Source organism: Oncorhynchus gorbuscha, linkage group LG04 (assembly GCF_021184085.1).
Source record: "Oncorhynchus gorbuscha isolate QuinsamMale2020 ecotype Even-year linkage group LG04, OgorEven_v1.0, whole genome shotgun sequence".
In the NCBI taxonomy this organism is placed as follows: domain Eukaryota; kingdom Metazoa; phylum Chordata; class Actinopteri; order Salmoniformes; family Salmonidae; genus Oncorhynchus; species Oncorhynchus gorbuscha.
In genome coordinates, this window is record NC_060176.1 from 77,639,123 (window position 1) to 77,654,122 (window position 15,000).

Genomic DNA, 15,000 nt, shown 5'->3' on the forward strand with positions numbered 1-15,000 from the left:
GTGTTTTCAGTTTCACGATCTGTAAAAACACACTGATGTATGCCAATGTATATCCATTTTGTATAGTTTCTGCTGCTGGTCTCCACTCCACTTTCTCTCAGCCTATTGATAATCACCTGAATCCTTTTCACCCTCTGCCTAACAACAGAACACTGACTCACTCGTGTTTAAAAACACTTTAAAAAAAAAGGTACTCAACTGCATGGTGTCCATATTAGGACAGCCTCAATCTCAGCAGAACTTCTAACATGGACTCTCTCTGCCACACCTGCTGTCTCTAGCTCTGAATGATCGACTTTGAAAAGCCAACTGATATTTACTCCTGAGGTGCTGACCTGTTGCACCCTCTACAACTACTGTGATTATTATAATTTTAACATGCTGGTCATCTTTTAATGTTTGAACATCTTGGACATGTTCTGTTATAATCTCCACCCGGCACAGCCAGAAGAGGACTGGCCACCCCTCATAGCCTGGTTCCTCTCTACCCGGCACAGCCAGAAGAGGACTGGCCACCCCTCATAGCCTGGTTCCTCTCTACCCGGCACAGCCAGAAGAGGACTGGCCACCCCTCATAGCCTGGTTCCTCTCTACCCGGCACAGCCAGAAGATGACTGGCCACCCCTCAAAACCTGGTTCCTCTCTAGGTTTCTTCCTAGGTTCCTGCCTTTCTAGGGAGTTTTTCCCTAGCCACTGTGCTTCTACACCTGCATTGCTTGCTGTTTGGGGTTTTAGGCTGGGTTTCTGTACAGCATTTTGTGACATCGGATGATGTAAAAAGGGCTTTATAAATACATTTGATTGGTTGACATACCTTTATCTCCTTTTGTTTGATATGACGTAGTTTGTTCCTGTGATGTCAGGTGAGGACATGTCCCTGGTTTTTGCCCTATAACAGAAGGCCTCATGCCGTGCTCCTCTTTCCAAAATATAGACAGAGATTAAATCCATTTTTCAGTATCTTCAAACGCCATGGCTCAGCAGTTTGGCACTGACATGGGGGAATGTCTTTGTTTACACTTGGGCTAGCATCAGGCTGAAAATACATATTTTACTATCCCTATGGGACACTAGCTTTCTTACTGCTTGTTTTTACAACAGTTATCCAATATAACATCAACAAATAAATCAACATTCAAATATGAGGGCCTCCCGGGTGGCGCAGTGGTTAAGGGCGCTGTACTGCAGCGCCAGCTGTGCCACCAGAGACTCTATGTTCGCGCCCAGGCTCTGTCGTAACCGGCCGCGACTGGGAAGTCCGTGGGGCGACGCACAATTTGCCCAGCGTCGTCCGGGTTAGGGAGGGTTTGGCTGTTAGGGAAATCCTTGTCTCATCGCGTACCAGAGACTCCTGTGGTGGGCTGGGCGCAGTGCACGCTAACCAAGGTCGCCAGGTGCACAGTGTTTCCTCCGACACATTGGTGCGGCTGGCTTCCGGGTTGGATGCGCGCTGTGTTAAGAAGCAGTGCAGCTTGGTTAGGTTGTGTATCGGAGGACGCATGACTTTCAACCTTCATCTCTCCCGAGCCCGTACGGGAGTTGTAACAATGAGACAAGATAGTAGCTACTAAAAACAATTGGATATCACGAAATTGGGGAGAAAAAGGGGTTAGAATTCAAAACAAAACATTCGAATATGGACAGTAACATATAGTGTAGATCATTGGCACCCTATTTCTCAATACCGTGCACTACTTTTCATCAGTGCCCTGTGCCAGGAGTGGACAAAATAAATGGGATAGGGTGCCATTTGGGAGATCATTGAAAGATACGTTTTTTTTTGGAGGGGGGGGGGGGGGGTCCATATTGTTGTGGACTAAGACATGTGCACAGCTGTGAATATTTGTAGTTACATCCTGGTATCTATTGAATTGGCTGCTTCTACTCTCTGGCCATATTCAGGAATGTGATGAGGCCAGGACAGGCCGAGGCGGCAGATGCCTGGGAACGCTCGGGCCTCAGATATCACAGCCGAAGTAACACCTGCTCCTCACTCTAGAGGGAAAGAAAGAGTGTGAGAGAGAGAGAGAGAGAGAGAGAGAGAGAGAGAGAGAGAGAGAGAGAGAGAGAGAGAGAGAGACAGAGAGACAGAGAGAGAGAGACAGAGAGAGAGACAGAGAGACACACAGAGAGAGAGACAGAGAGAGAGAGACAGAGAGAGAGACAAAGAGAGAGAGAGAGAGACAGAGAGGGGGGAGAGAAACGGAGAGAGAAAATGGGTGGTGGGAGAGAAAGAGAGAGAAAAGATTGACAGAGAGGAAAGCAAGTCTCTTTGATGATAACAAGTCCAGTCTTAGAGGGACTGACGGACTGAGGGAGACGTCGAGGGAGAGCGGTGGTGATAAGCAACTAGGAGGATGAGAGGCAGAGACACAAGCTTCTTATCAGATCTCCTCCTCTGTGTCTTAATTGTGGAAATGCGAAGCACAGTAATTAAATCACCCACGGGAGATCAGATTCTGATTGCCGTCTGCGTGTTCAGTGAGATACACGTGAGGGAATGAACGTTGTCGTGTGTGGTTTTTTTTTTTGCTGAATAGAGTTGGTCTTATCAGATTGCAAATTGCGAGCAATTGCTCTTGTAGAATGATTCATCAAGGCTTTGTTTTACTGTCCACGCGAGACACTCGAAGGATATCTCCTATTGTTTCACTGCTGTCCGCGCTAATTGTTTTTTGCTTTCCGCTCTGATTCCAGTTTCCAATTGAAGCCACCAGAGGAGGCTGGTGGGAGGAGCTATAGGAGGACAGTCTCAATCTAATGGCCGGAATGGAATCAATGGAACGTTATCAAACACATCATACATATGGAAACCACATTACATTTAAGTCATTTAGCAGACGCTCTTATCCAGAGCGACTTACAAATTGGTGCATTCACCTTATGACATCCAGTAGAACAGTCACTTTACAATAGTACATCTAAATCTTAAAGGGGGGGGGGGTGAGAAGGATTACTTTATCCTATCCTAGGTATTCCGTAAAGAGGTGGGGTTTCAGGTGTCTCCGGAAGGTGGTGATTGACTCCGCTGTCCTGGCGTCGTGAGGGAGTTTGTTCCACCATTGGGGGGCCAGGGCAGCGAACAGTTTTGACTGGGCTGAGCGGGAACGGTACTTCCTCAGTGGTAGGGAGGCGAGCAGGCCAGAGGTGGATGAACGCAGTGCCCTTGTTTGGGTGTAGGGCCTGATCAGAGCCTGGAGGTACTGAGGTGCCGTTCCCCTCACAGCTCCGTAGGCAAGCACCATTTATGACATTCCAGCCATTACAATGAGCCTGTCATCCTATAGCTCCTCCCACCAGCCTCCTCTGAAAGTCACGCAACATGTGCACGCACGCACGCACGCACCCCCCCCCCCACACACAGACACACAGACACACAGATACAGACACACACACAGACACACAGACACACAGACACACACACACACACACACACACACACACACACACACACACACACACACACACACACACACACACACACACACACACACACACACACACACACACACACACACACACACACACACACACACACACACACACACACACACACACACACAGCCTGTACATATAGATTGGTTGTGTGCATCACAGCATGGTGTAAAAGCACAGCACACTAACCTGGGTCAAAATCTAGGAAAAATATTTAACTGCATTGGAGTTAAAACACATTTCAACCCTTGTCATCACCAAGGAAATTAAGTCATTGTGTGTCTGCCTTTCTCTTACCATTGTGTGTCTGCCTTTCTCTTACCATTGTGTGTCTGCCTTTCTCTTACCATTGTGTGTCTGCCTTTCTCTTACCATTGTGTGTCTGCCTTTCTCTTACCATTGTGTGTCTGCCTTTCTCTTACCATTGTGTGTCTGCCTTTCTCTTACCATTGTGTGTCTGCCTTTCTCTTACCATTGTGTGTCTGCCTTTCTCTTACCATTGTGTGTCTGCCTTTCCCTTACCATTGTGTGTCTGCCTTTCCCTTACCATTGTGTGTCTGCCTTTCTCTTACCATTGTGTGTCTGCCTTTCTCTTACCATTGTGTGTCTGCCTTTCTCTTACCATTGTGTGTCTGCCTTTCTCTTACCATTGTGTGTCTGCCTTTCCCTTACCATTGTGTGTCTGCCTTTCTCTTACCATTGTGTGTCTGCCTTTCCCTTACCATTGTGTGTCTGCCTTTCTCTTACCATTGTGTGTCTGCCTTTCTCTTACCATTGTGTGTCTGCCTTTCTCTTACCATTGTGTGTCTGCCTTTCTCTTACCATTGTGTGTCTGCCTTTCTCTTACCATTGTGTGTCTGCCTTTCTCTTACCATTGTGTGTCTGCCTTTCTCTTACCATTGTGTGTCTGCCTTTCCCTTACAGATTTTGAGCAAGGCGAGTATGGAAAAAACAAATTCTGAATCTGTATGATCAGCTAGACATTCAGAGAACCTAATTTCAAAGCTTTTAGAGACAACATAACCAATGATATGTTTAGGATAGAAGTACCCTCTCCTCTCCTTGTTATTTCAACATGCTTCACTGCTCTAACAGAGAGGTGATTATCTGAAACGGACTGCTCTCTCCCGAGTGTCCCTTCCCTGACCCCTAGAATGAGATGTTCACACAGCATTGAATGGACTGTGAAGTCAATGCCGAGTAGAGGTGGCAGCCGACCGCCCAAGCTCTGACACGGTTCGGCGTGTATCCCACGGCGATGAACCACTGCTGCTAATGTTAACCACCAGGGTGTCATTAAGTATCCAAGGCCACATTAATCTATCATCACATCAGAGATAGAGAGATCGAGAGGGAGGACAAAGGAGGGAGGGAGTAGAAAGAAAGATGATGTTTGAGAGAGGTCAAGAACTTGTTCGGGGGAGTGAAGGACTAAAATGGGAGGAGACAGATCGAATGCCATAATCAACAACTGGGACATTGTCTAATTTCAGGTAACGTGTGGAAAATTGTCTCAAATGCCAACGTGATCACTGGGGAGCACCGAGTTAGATTAGGGTGGAATCGAAAATGACAAATCTATGCTTCCTCATCTGGGCTCAGTGGCTAAAGGTTCAACAGTTCTTTCTCAGATGTTACCTGGTCAAGACTGCACGGTGTCCATATTAGGACAGCCTCTATACATTTACATTTACATTTAAGTCATTTAGCAGACGCTCTTATCCAGAGCGACTTACAAATTGGTGCATTCACCTTATGACATCCAGTGGAACAGTCACTTTACAATAGTGCATCTAAATCTTAAAGGGGGGGGGGTGAGAAGGATTACTTATCCTATCCTAGGTATTCCTTAAAGAGGTGGGGTTTCAGGTGTCTCCGGAAGGTGGTGATTGACTCCGCTGTCCTGGCGTCGTGAGGGAGTTTGTTCCACCATTGGGGGGCAAACTCCCTCACGACGCCCACCATTGGGGGGCCAGTAGGACTTGTTTTCATTCTCAGTAGGACTTGTTTTCAATCTCAGTAGGACTTGTTTTCATTCTCAGTACGACTTGTTTTCATTCTCAGTAGGACTTTTTTTCAATCTCAGTAGGACTTGTTTTCATTCTCAGTAGGACTTGTTTTCAATCTCAGTAGGACTTGTTTTCAATCTCAGTAGGACTTGTTTTCATTCTCAGTAGGACTTGTTTTCAATCTCAGTAGGACTTGTTTTCATTCTCTGTAGGACTTGTTTTCAATCTCAGTAGGACTTGTTTTCATTCTCAGTACGACTTGTTTTCAATCTCAGTAGGACATGTTTTCATTCTCAGTAGGACTTGTTTTCAACCTCAGCAGGACTTGTTTTCAACCTCAGCAGGACGTGTTTTCAACCTCAGCAGGTGTGAGGCATGTAACATTCACAACATTGTATAATTTAGTCATCAGCATAAAAAAATATTCCTCATTATTGAACATTTGATTATGTTTTACATTATGAACATAGATCGTTTTCACCCCATTATGTTATCCTTCTTAATAAACGACCCCTTTAGAGTAAAGTGGTGCCTGAGTATTGCATGTACTATGGTAATGACAGCCTTTTGGGTGAATGGCACTTGATAATTCCAATCCTTCTCTTTCACACTGTTCTGTTGTTGCTCTGGGTTACAGTTTCCCCTAGGTTCAGATCTAGAATCAGATTCCCCTCACCAATCCTAACCTTAACCATTAGCTGAGGAAAATGCAAAACTCACCCAGGATCTTTACCATGTATATCTTGAACAGAACACATGGAAAAATATCATTTTGAAGATCACTTTTTAAAAATGTAACACTCGTCTTTCAAAAAAAATTGCACACAAGCAGGTGAAGAAAAGGTAAAAGTTTCAAATTGTGTTCAGAAACCATTGGTGACAGGTGAAATGCTGTGTGTGAAATTCAGAAACCGTTGGTGACAGGTGAAATGCTGTGTGTGAAATTCAGAAACCGTTGGTGACAGGTGAAATGCTGTGTGTGAAATTCAGAAACCATTGGTGACAGGTGAAATGCTGTGTGTGAAATTCAGAAACCATTGGTGACAGGTGAAATGCTGTGTGTGGGATTCCAAGAGGCATCCATGCAAGGTGGCAGCTAGTACTGCTAATACTGATTCTTACTGAGGCCTGTAGAAAAACACCCATCATGCTACAGCGGACACACCACAACAAACGTGGGGCTTGAAAGCCACAAAAGGTCACACACTCATACGTTCATACACACACAGTGCACACGGGCTACTCATGTCACAAACACGCACGCATGCACACGCACGCACGCACACACACGCACACACACACGTGCACACACGTGCACACACACACACACACACACACACACACACACACACACACACACACACACACACACACACACACACACACACACACACACACACACACACACACACACACACACACACACACACACACACACACACACACACACACACACACACACACACACACTCATAACAGCCAGGACTCTGCTTTGTGCCCTCTCAGGTGTCTCCTGGCTGTGATACAGTGCTGGTGAATGGGAAGGAGATGCGTGGTAGGCAGTCTCTGATGGTCAACTTCACCTACCTGTACCTGAGCACCCAGCTGGAGCTGACTGTGTGGGTGCCTCGTCTGCCCCTGCAGATGGACGTGTCTGACACGGAACTCAGCCAGGTCAAGGGATGGAGGGTGCCCATCTTTTCCAACAAGAGGTGAAAAGAGAGCGAACGAGAGAGAGAGAAAGGGAGAGAAAGGGAGAGAGAGAGAGAGAGAGAGAGAGAGAGAGAGAGAGAGAGAGAGAGAGAGAGAGAGAGAGAGAGAGAGAGAGAGAGAGAGAGAGAGAGAGAGAGAGAGAGAGAGAGAGAGAGAGAGAGAGAGAGAGAGAGAGAGGGAGGGAGGGAGGGAGGGAGGGAGGGAGGGAGGGAGGGAGGGAGGGAGGGAGGGAGGGAGGGAGGGAGGGAGGGAGGGAGGGAGGGAGAGAAAAATGGTGCGTATGAGTGTGTATTCCTGTTCCATGTACTATTCTAAATGTTTTACCTGCATGTGGGTTTGGGAAATGATGTGTTGTATTGGGCATGGTGTGTGTATAGGGCTTTATTGTCTACTGCAGGATGTGGGTAGTAAGTGTGAAACAACATTATGGAAAAGAAGCCAGCGCTTCCTGCTATTTCCTGTCAGGTCAAGGTTTTGACTGACACAGCTGTTACTAAGGACAACTATTATTAGGTCATATTCTTGCATCACTCACTGCTCACAGCTTCTGACATGCATGTACCTACAGCAGACTAGGCATATGCTTACTGAATACATCTGTCAAGCCATGGCACATTGAAGCATTGGACTCCTTCTTTCCCCATTTAGTCGCAAGTACATGTTATGGTCTCGCTCTCAAGGTTCCATTTCATGTTGCTCTGTCATGTGATTCCATTTGGAGCCCGAGGTGTGAGGGGAGAGGAGGGTGCTGCTGTTGTTCCCGCCGATGTCTGCCTGTCTGTCTGTCTGTCTGCCTGTCTGTCTGTCTGTCTGTCTGTCTGTCTGTCTGTCTGTCTGTCTGTCTGTCTGTCTGTCTGTCTGTCTGTCTGTCTGTCTGTCTGTCTGTCTGTCTGTCTGTCTGTCTGTCTGTCTGTCTGTCTGTCTGTCTGTCTGTCTGTCTGTCTGCCTACCTGCCCAGCCAACGACCTTCATTCTCTCTGCAGGGCCCATTTTTCAATTTGGCCAATTTTTGTTTCCCTGCCTTTAAAGACGGCCCCCCCACCAGTCACCACACCGAGGCGCCAAGCCCTCTGGGAAATGGGGCAGGATTCCTGTAATCTCACCAGTGTTTTAGACACAAGGAGGGTGGTGGTGGTGGGGTGGGGGGGGCTGTTAAAAGATGTGTGTGCTCACATAGGTTTTTGTAAGTGGTTTTTCAGCTTCATTCCATTACACAGAGCTGAAAAAACGGCAGAAACTTCAGATGCTGTGGAGTGAAGATTCTAGACAACATCAAACCCTTACTGTGCTTTTTGAACAGGCTAATCCAGGGGATTAATGTTTTGCCAGCCTACTGGTATTAGCATGAATAACATGTGCTGCAGGGGCAGTTGGTTCATGACCAACATCTCTATGTCCCTCTTCCCCCTCCGTAGGCCCACCCGCGACAGTGAGGATGATGAGGATGATGAGAGGAAGGGCAAAGGCTGCACGCTTCAGTACCAGTATGCCCTGGTGAGGGTGCTCACCCACTTTGTAGCGGAGCCAGCAGCCCCTGGCGGGGAGCTAGTCTACATGCTGGGGGTGGACTGGCAAGCAGACATCACAGACCTGGTTCTGGACTACCTGAAGGTGGAAGACCCACGCATTGCCCGGCTGCTGGAGGGACGCGTCCTGATGGGCAAGGACCTGGGCATCACCACTATCCAGGTACACACTTAGCCCACTGAGCTAAAGCCTAGGCATCACCACTATCCAGGTACACACTTAGCCCACTGAGCTAAAGCCTGGGCCTCATCACCATCCAGGTACACACTTAGCCCACTGAGCTAAAGCCTGGGCCTCATCACCATCCAGGTACACACTTAGCCCACTGAGCTAAAGCCTGGGCCTCATCACCATCCAGGTACACACTTAGCCCACTGAGCTAAAGCCTAGGGCTCATCCCCATCCAGGTACACACTTAGCCCACTGAGCTAAAGCCTGGGCCTCCCCACCCTCAGTGTGGTTCCCAAAACATCTTCCACTGGTTTAGACCATGCCGTCTAAACCAGATCCGAGAGTGACACTTTGTAGACTTAACCAGTGAATGAGATCTGCAGGGAACTGTCTAAGTCACCAGCCATGGTCGTCTCAGTCACCAATCATGGCCGTCTCAGTCAATAGCCATGGTCGTCTCAGTCACCAATCATGGCCGTCTCAGTCAATAGCCATGGTCGTCTCAGTCACCAATCATGGTCGTCTCAGTCACCAGCCATGGCCGTCTCAGTCACCAGCAATGGCCGTCTCAGTCACCAGCAATGGCCGTCTCAGTCACCAATCATGGTCGTCTCAGTCACCAACCATGGTCATCTCAGTCACCAGCCATGGTCGTCTCAGTCACCAATCATGGTCGTCTCAGTCACCAGCAATGGTCGTCTCAGTCACCAGCAATGGTCGTCTCAGTCACCAACCATGGTCGTCTCAGTCACCAACCATGGTCGTCTCAGTCACCAATCATGGCCGTCTCAGTCACCAGCAATGGTCGTCTCAGTCACCAGCAATGGTCGTCTCAGTCTCCAACCATGGTCGTCTCAGTCACCAACCATGGTCGTCTCAGTCACCAGCAATGTCTCCAACAATGGTCGCCTCAGTCTCCAACCATGTCAATGGTCACCAATCATGGCCGTCTCAGTCACCAGTCTCCAACCATGGTCGTCTCAGTCTCCAACCATGGTCGTCAGTCTCCAACCATGGTCGTCACAGTCTCCAACAATGGTCGTCTCAGTCAATAGCCAAGGTCGTCTAAGTCTCCAACCATGGTCGTCTCAGTCAATAGCCATGGCCGTCTCAGTCACCAACCATGGTCGTCTCAGTCACCAACCATGGTCGTCTCAGTCAATAGCCATGGTCATCTCAGTCACCAACCATGGTCGTCTCAGTCAATAGCCATGTTCGTCTCAGTCACCAATCATGGTCGTCTCAGTCACCAACCATGGTCGTCTCAGTCAATAGCCATGGTCGTCTCAGTCAATAGCCATGGTCGTCTCAGTCACCAATCATGGTCGTCTCAGTCACCAGCCATGGTCGTTTCAGTCACCACATTTTACCCCAATTGAACAATAAAACACCAAATTATGGAATTTCTCACGGAAGAATGATGTTCTATCCCTCCAATAGAGGTCCAGACACCTGTAGAATCTATGCCAAGGCGCATTGAAGGCGTTCTGGCTCGTGGCGGCACAATGCATTATGAAGACACTATGTTGGTGTTTCCTTTATTTTGGCAGTTTCCTGTATACCAGTTCCTTTCCAAAACATCAGCTGTCTGTTTATATTTGCACATAATTATTTTTTGTTGTTGTGGAGTAATGGCATGGTTCTCACATCCAAAATCAGATTGAAGGCCCCCCCCCTACCCCCCACACAACATAGCCATGTTGATTCATTCCCTTGCAGCACGGCAGCCATAAGCTCTCACACAACATCATTATGAACTCAATTAGCTGTCAGATTTGGGGCTGTAATCTCAGTGGTGACGGTATAATGCTGAGAGCACAGCCTCATTACCGCTTTTCAATAAGACAATACGACCAGCAAAGAATAAATACATGAAGACGACAAAACAACCTCCAGAGTCCTTTAGCTGTCACACCAGAAGCCCCTTTGCCATTGGCCCATGAAAAGATGACGTCACACGTCCCATCCATCGTCCTAATTACATTCTCTCAGCGAGAGATGACAACACTCCAAACTACTTTTATGTGTTAGCATATCTGCTGTTCCTTTGCCTGTGTGTTTTGTTTGTTTGTGTGTGTGTGTGTGTGTGTCTGTGTGTGTGTCTGTGTGTGTGTCTGTGTGTGTGTGTGTGTGTGTGTGTGTGTGTGTCTGTGTGAGCGCATGCTCACTTAAGTCTTCAGAAGTGATTTTGCAGCTCAAATTAAATTGCGTGACGATGAACAAGTACGCAAAGGCAATCAACGTTGGTTGAATCACACTGGTTGAATCACACTGGTTGAATCACACTGGTTGAATCCGACTGGTTGAATCCGACTGGTTGAATCACACTGGTTGAATCCGACTGGTTGAATCCGACTGGTTGAATCACACTGGTTGAATCCGACTGGTTGAATCCGACTGGTTGAATCCGACTGGTTGAATCACACTGGTTGAATCACACTGGTTGAATCGTGGAATAGACGTGGAATTGATGTCTGTGCCCAGTGAGAAGTGTTTTTAAGGAGGTAGCTGGGGGAGTGTAACAGTTTCTGGAAACATCTGGGTGTGTGTCACACCCATCCAGCCAGGGACCGGAGCCTCAAACATCCACGCAGCACGGAAATCCCACAGATGGCTCTCTAACACCAATATAATTGAAACTCCAAAGACTTGGGATGGGAATTTCTACTGAGTTGTCCCTCGTTGCTGGCTATAAGCCGTCAGGACTCTTCAGATTTTTTGATGTTTCAATTTCTCCTTCTCCCTCTCCCACTACCTCCGCTCTCTCCTTCTCCCTCTCCCACTACCTCCTCTCTCTCTCTTTCTCGCTCACACGGAGAGAGAAGTCCCAGTGGTGTCAATCAACAAGGGTCCGCCTGCCGTGGTGGTGAGGGGAATCAGCTTGACTCTGACATGTTTGTTCCCCGATATCTTTTTACACCAATCACATTCAGCTGTCTTCTGGCGCACAGCAATTTTGTTAAATGCTGTTCCTAATCTCTGGTACCTGTCTATTCTTTAGGCTAAATTGTCTTGATTGAATGTTGACATGTTTAAGTATACAGTATGGCTGGTGAGTGTGAGACAGACAGGAAGTGGCCGCTGAAGTATATGAACCCCCTGCAGCCTGAAGAGAACCCCCTGCAGTCTGAAGAGAACCACCTGCAGTCTGAAGAGAACCCCCTGCAGTCTGAAGAGAACCCCCTGCAGTCTGAAGAGAACCCCCTGCAGTCTGAAGAGAACCCCCTGCAGCCTGAAGAGAACCCCCTGCAGTCTGAATAGAAACCCCTGCACCCTGAAGAGAACCCCCTGTAGCCAGAATAGATCCCCCTGCAGTCTGAATAGAACCCCCTGCAGCCTGAATAGAAACCCCTGCAGCCTGAAGAGAACCTCCTGGAGCCTGAAGAGAACCCCCTGCAGTATGAATAGAACCCCCTGCAGTCTGAATAGAACCACCTGCAATATGAATAGAACCCCCTGCAGTCTGAATAGAACCCCCTGCAACCTGAATAGAACCCCCTGCAGTCTGAATAGAACCTACTGCAGTCTGAATAGAACCCCCTGCAGCCTGAAGAGAACCCCCTGCAGCCTGAAGAGAACCCCCTGCAGTCTAAATAGAACCCCCCTGCAGCCTGAAGAGAACCCCTGCAGCCTGAAGAGAACCCCCTGCAGCCTGAAGAGAACCCCCAGCCTGCAGCCTGAAGAGAACCCCCTGCAGTATGAATAGAACCCCCTGCAGCCTGAAGAGAACCCCTGCAGCCTGAAGTATAAATAGAAACCCCTGCAGCCTGAAGAGAACCCCCTGCAGCCTGAAGAGAACCCCCTGCAGCCTGAAGAGAACCCCCTGCAGTATAAATAGAACCCCTGCAGTCTGAACAGAACCCCCTGCAGCCTGAAGAGAACCTCCTGCAGTCTGAAGAGAACCCCCTGCAAAGAGAACCCCTGCAGTCTGAACAGAACCCCTGCAGCCTGAAGAGAACCCCTCCCCTGCAGCCTGAAAGAGAACCCCTGCAGCCTGAAAAAACCCCTGAACCCCCTGCAGCCTGAAGAGAACCCCCTGCAGTCTGAATAGAAATCCCTGCACCCTGAAGTGAACCCCCTGTAGCCAGAATAGATCCCCCTGCAGTCTGAATAGAACCCCCTGCAGCCTGAATAGAAACCCCTGCAGCCTGAAGAGAACCTCCTGGAGCCTGAAGAGAACCCCCTGCAGCCTGAAGAGAACCCCCTGCAGTCTGAATAGAAACCCCTGCACCCTGAAGAGAACCCCCTGTAGCCAGAATAGATCCCCCTGCAGTCTGAATAGAACCCCCTGCAGCCTGAATAGAAACCCCTGCAGTCTGAATAGAACCACCTGCAATATGAATAGAACCCCCTGCAGTCTGAATAGAACCCCCTGCAACCTGAATAGAACCCCCTGCAGTCTGAATAGAACCCCCTGCAGCCTGAAGAGAACCCCCTGCAGTATGAATAGAACCCCTGCAGTCTGAATAGAACCCCCTGCAGCCTGAAGAGAACCCCCTGCAGTCTGAATAGAACCCCTGCAGTCTGAATAGAACCCCCTGCAACCTGAATAGAACCCCCTGCAGTCTAAATAGAACCCCCTGCAGACTGAAGAGAACCCCCTGCAGCCTGCAGCCTGAAGAGAACCCCCAGTGCAGCCTGAAGAGAACCCCCTGCAGCCTGAAGAGAACCCCCTGCAGTATAAATAGAACAGAACCCCCTGCAGCCTGAACCCCTGCAGCGTGAAGAGAACCCCCTGCAGCCTGAAGAGAACCCCCTGCAGCCTGAAGAGAACCCTCTGCAGCCTGAAGAGAACCCCCTGCAGTAATAGAACCCCTAAATAGAAACCCCTGCAGCCTGAAGAGAACCCCTGCAGCCTGAAGAGAACCCCTGCAGCCTGAAGAGAACCCCAGTCTGCAGTATAAATGAGAACCCCTGCAGTCTGAACAGAACCCCCTGCAGCCTGAAGAGAACCCCCTGCAGTATAAACAGAACCCCTGCAGCCTGAAGAGAACCCCCTGCAGCCTGAAGAGAACCCCCTGCAGCCTGAAGAGAACCCCCTGCAGTATAAATAGAACCCCTGCAGTCTGAACAGAACCCCCTGCAGCCTGAAGAGAACCCCCTGCAGTATAAATAGAACCCCTGCAGTCTGAACAGAACCCCCTGCAGCCTGAAGAGAACCACCTGCAGCCTGAAAAGAACCCCCTGCAGCCTGAAGAGAACCTCCTGCAGCCTGAAGAGAACCCCCTGCAGCCTGAAGAGAACCTCCTGCAGCCTGAAGAGAACCCCTGCAGCCTGTAAAGAACCCCCTGCAGCCTGAAGAGAACCCCCTGCAGCCTGAAGAGAACCCCCTGCAGTCTGAATAGAACCCCCTGCAGTCTGAATAGAATCCCCTGCAGCCTGAAGAGAACCCCCTGCAGTCTGAATAGAATCCCCTGCAACCTGAGTATAACCCCCTGCAACCTGAGTATAACCCCCTGCAGCCTGAAGAGAACCCCCTGCAGTCTGAATAGAACCCCCTGCAGTCTGAATAGAATCACTTGCAGCCTGAAGAGAACCCCCTGCAGTCTGAATAGAACCCCCTGCAGCCTGAAGAGAACCCCCTGCAGTCTGAGTAGAACCCCCTGCAGCCTGAAGAGAACCCCCTGCAACCTGAATAGAACCCCCTGCAGTCTGAATAGAACCCCCTGCAGTCTGAATAGAACCCCTGCAGCCTGAAGAGAACCCCTGCAACCTGCAGTCTAAATAGAATCCCCTGCAGCCTAAATAGAACCCCCAACCTGAGTATAACCCCCTGCAGTATGAATAGAACCCTGCAACCTGAGTATAACCCCCTGCAGTATGAATAGAACCCCTGCAGCCTAAATAGACCCCCCCCTGCAGCCTGAAGAGAACCCCCTGCAGTATGAATAGAACCCCCTGCAGTCTGAATAGAACCCCCTGCAGCCTGAAGAGAACCTCCTGCATCCTGAAGAGAACCCCCTGCAGTCTGAATAGAACCCCCTGCAGCCTGAAGAGAACCCCCTGCAGCCTGAAGAGAACCCCCTGCATCCTGAAGAGAACCCCCTGCAGCCTGAAGAGAACCCCCTGCAGTTTTAATTTAAAGAATATATCTTTGAAAGAATGTTGTATTTAATTGGACAGAGAAGAGATACTGGTAAAGCTA

General features: G+C 49.0%; 1 protein-coding gene across 1 annotated transcript in view; it reads left to right on the forward strand.

Annotated features, from left to right (window-relative positions):
• Nucleotides 1-15,000, forward strand: part of si:dkey-215k6.1 (transmembrane protein 132C) — a 457,103-nt gene that overhangs the window by 437,363 nt on the left and 4,740 nt on the right. Inside the window, exons 6-7 of the mRNA XM_046348143.1 lie at nucleotides 6,951-7,156; nucleotides 8,573-8,846. Of these exons, the coding sequence (XP_046204099.1) occupies nucleotides 6,951-7,156; nucleotides 8,573-8,846 (480 nt within the window). The remainder of the gene's footprint in view (nucleotides 1-6,950; nucleotides 7,157-8,572; nucleotides 8,847-15,000) is intronic.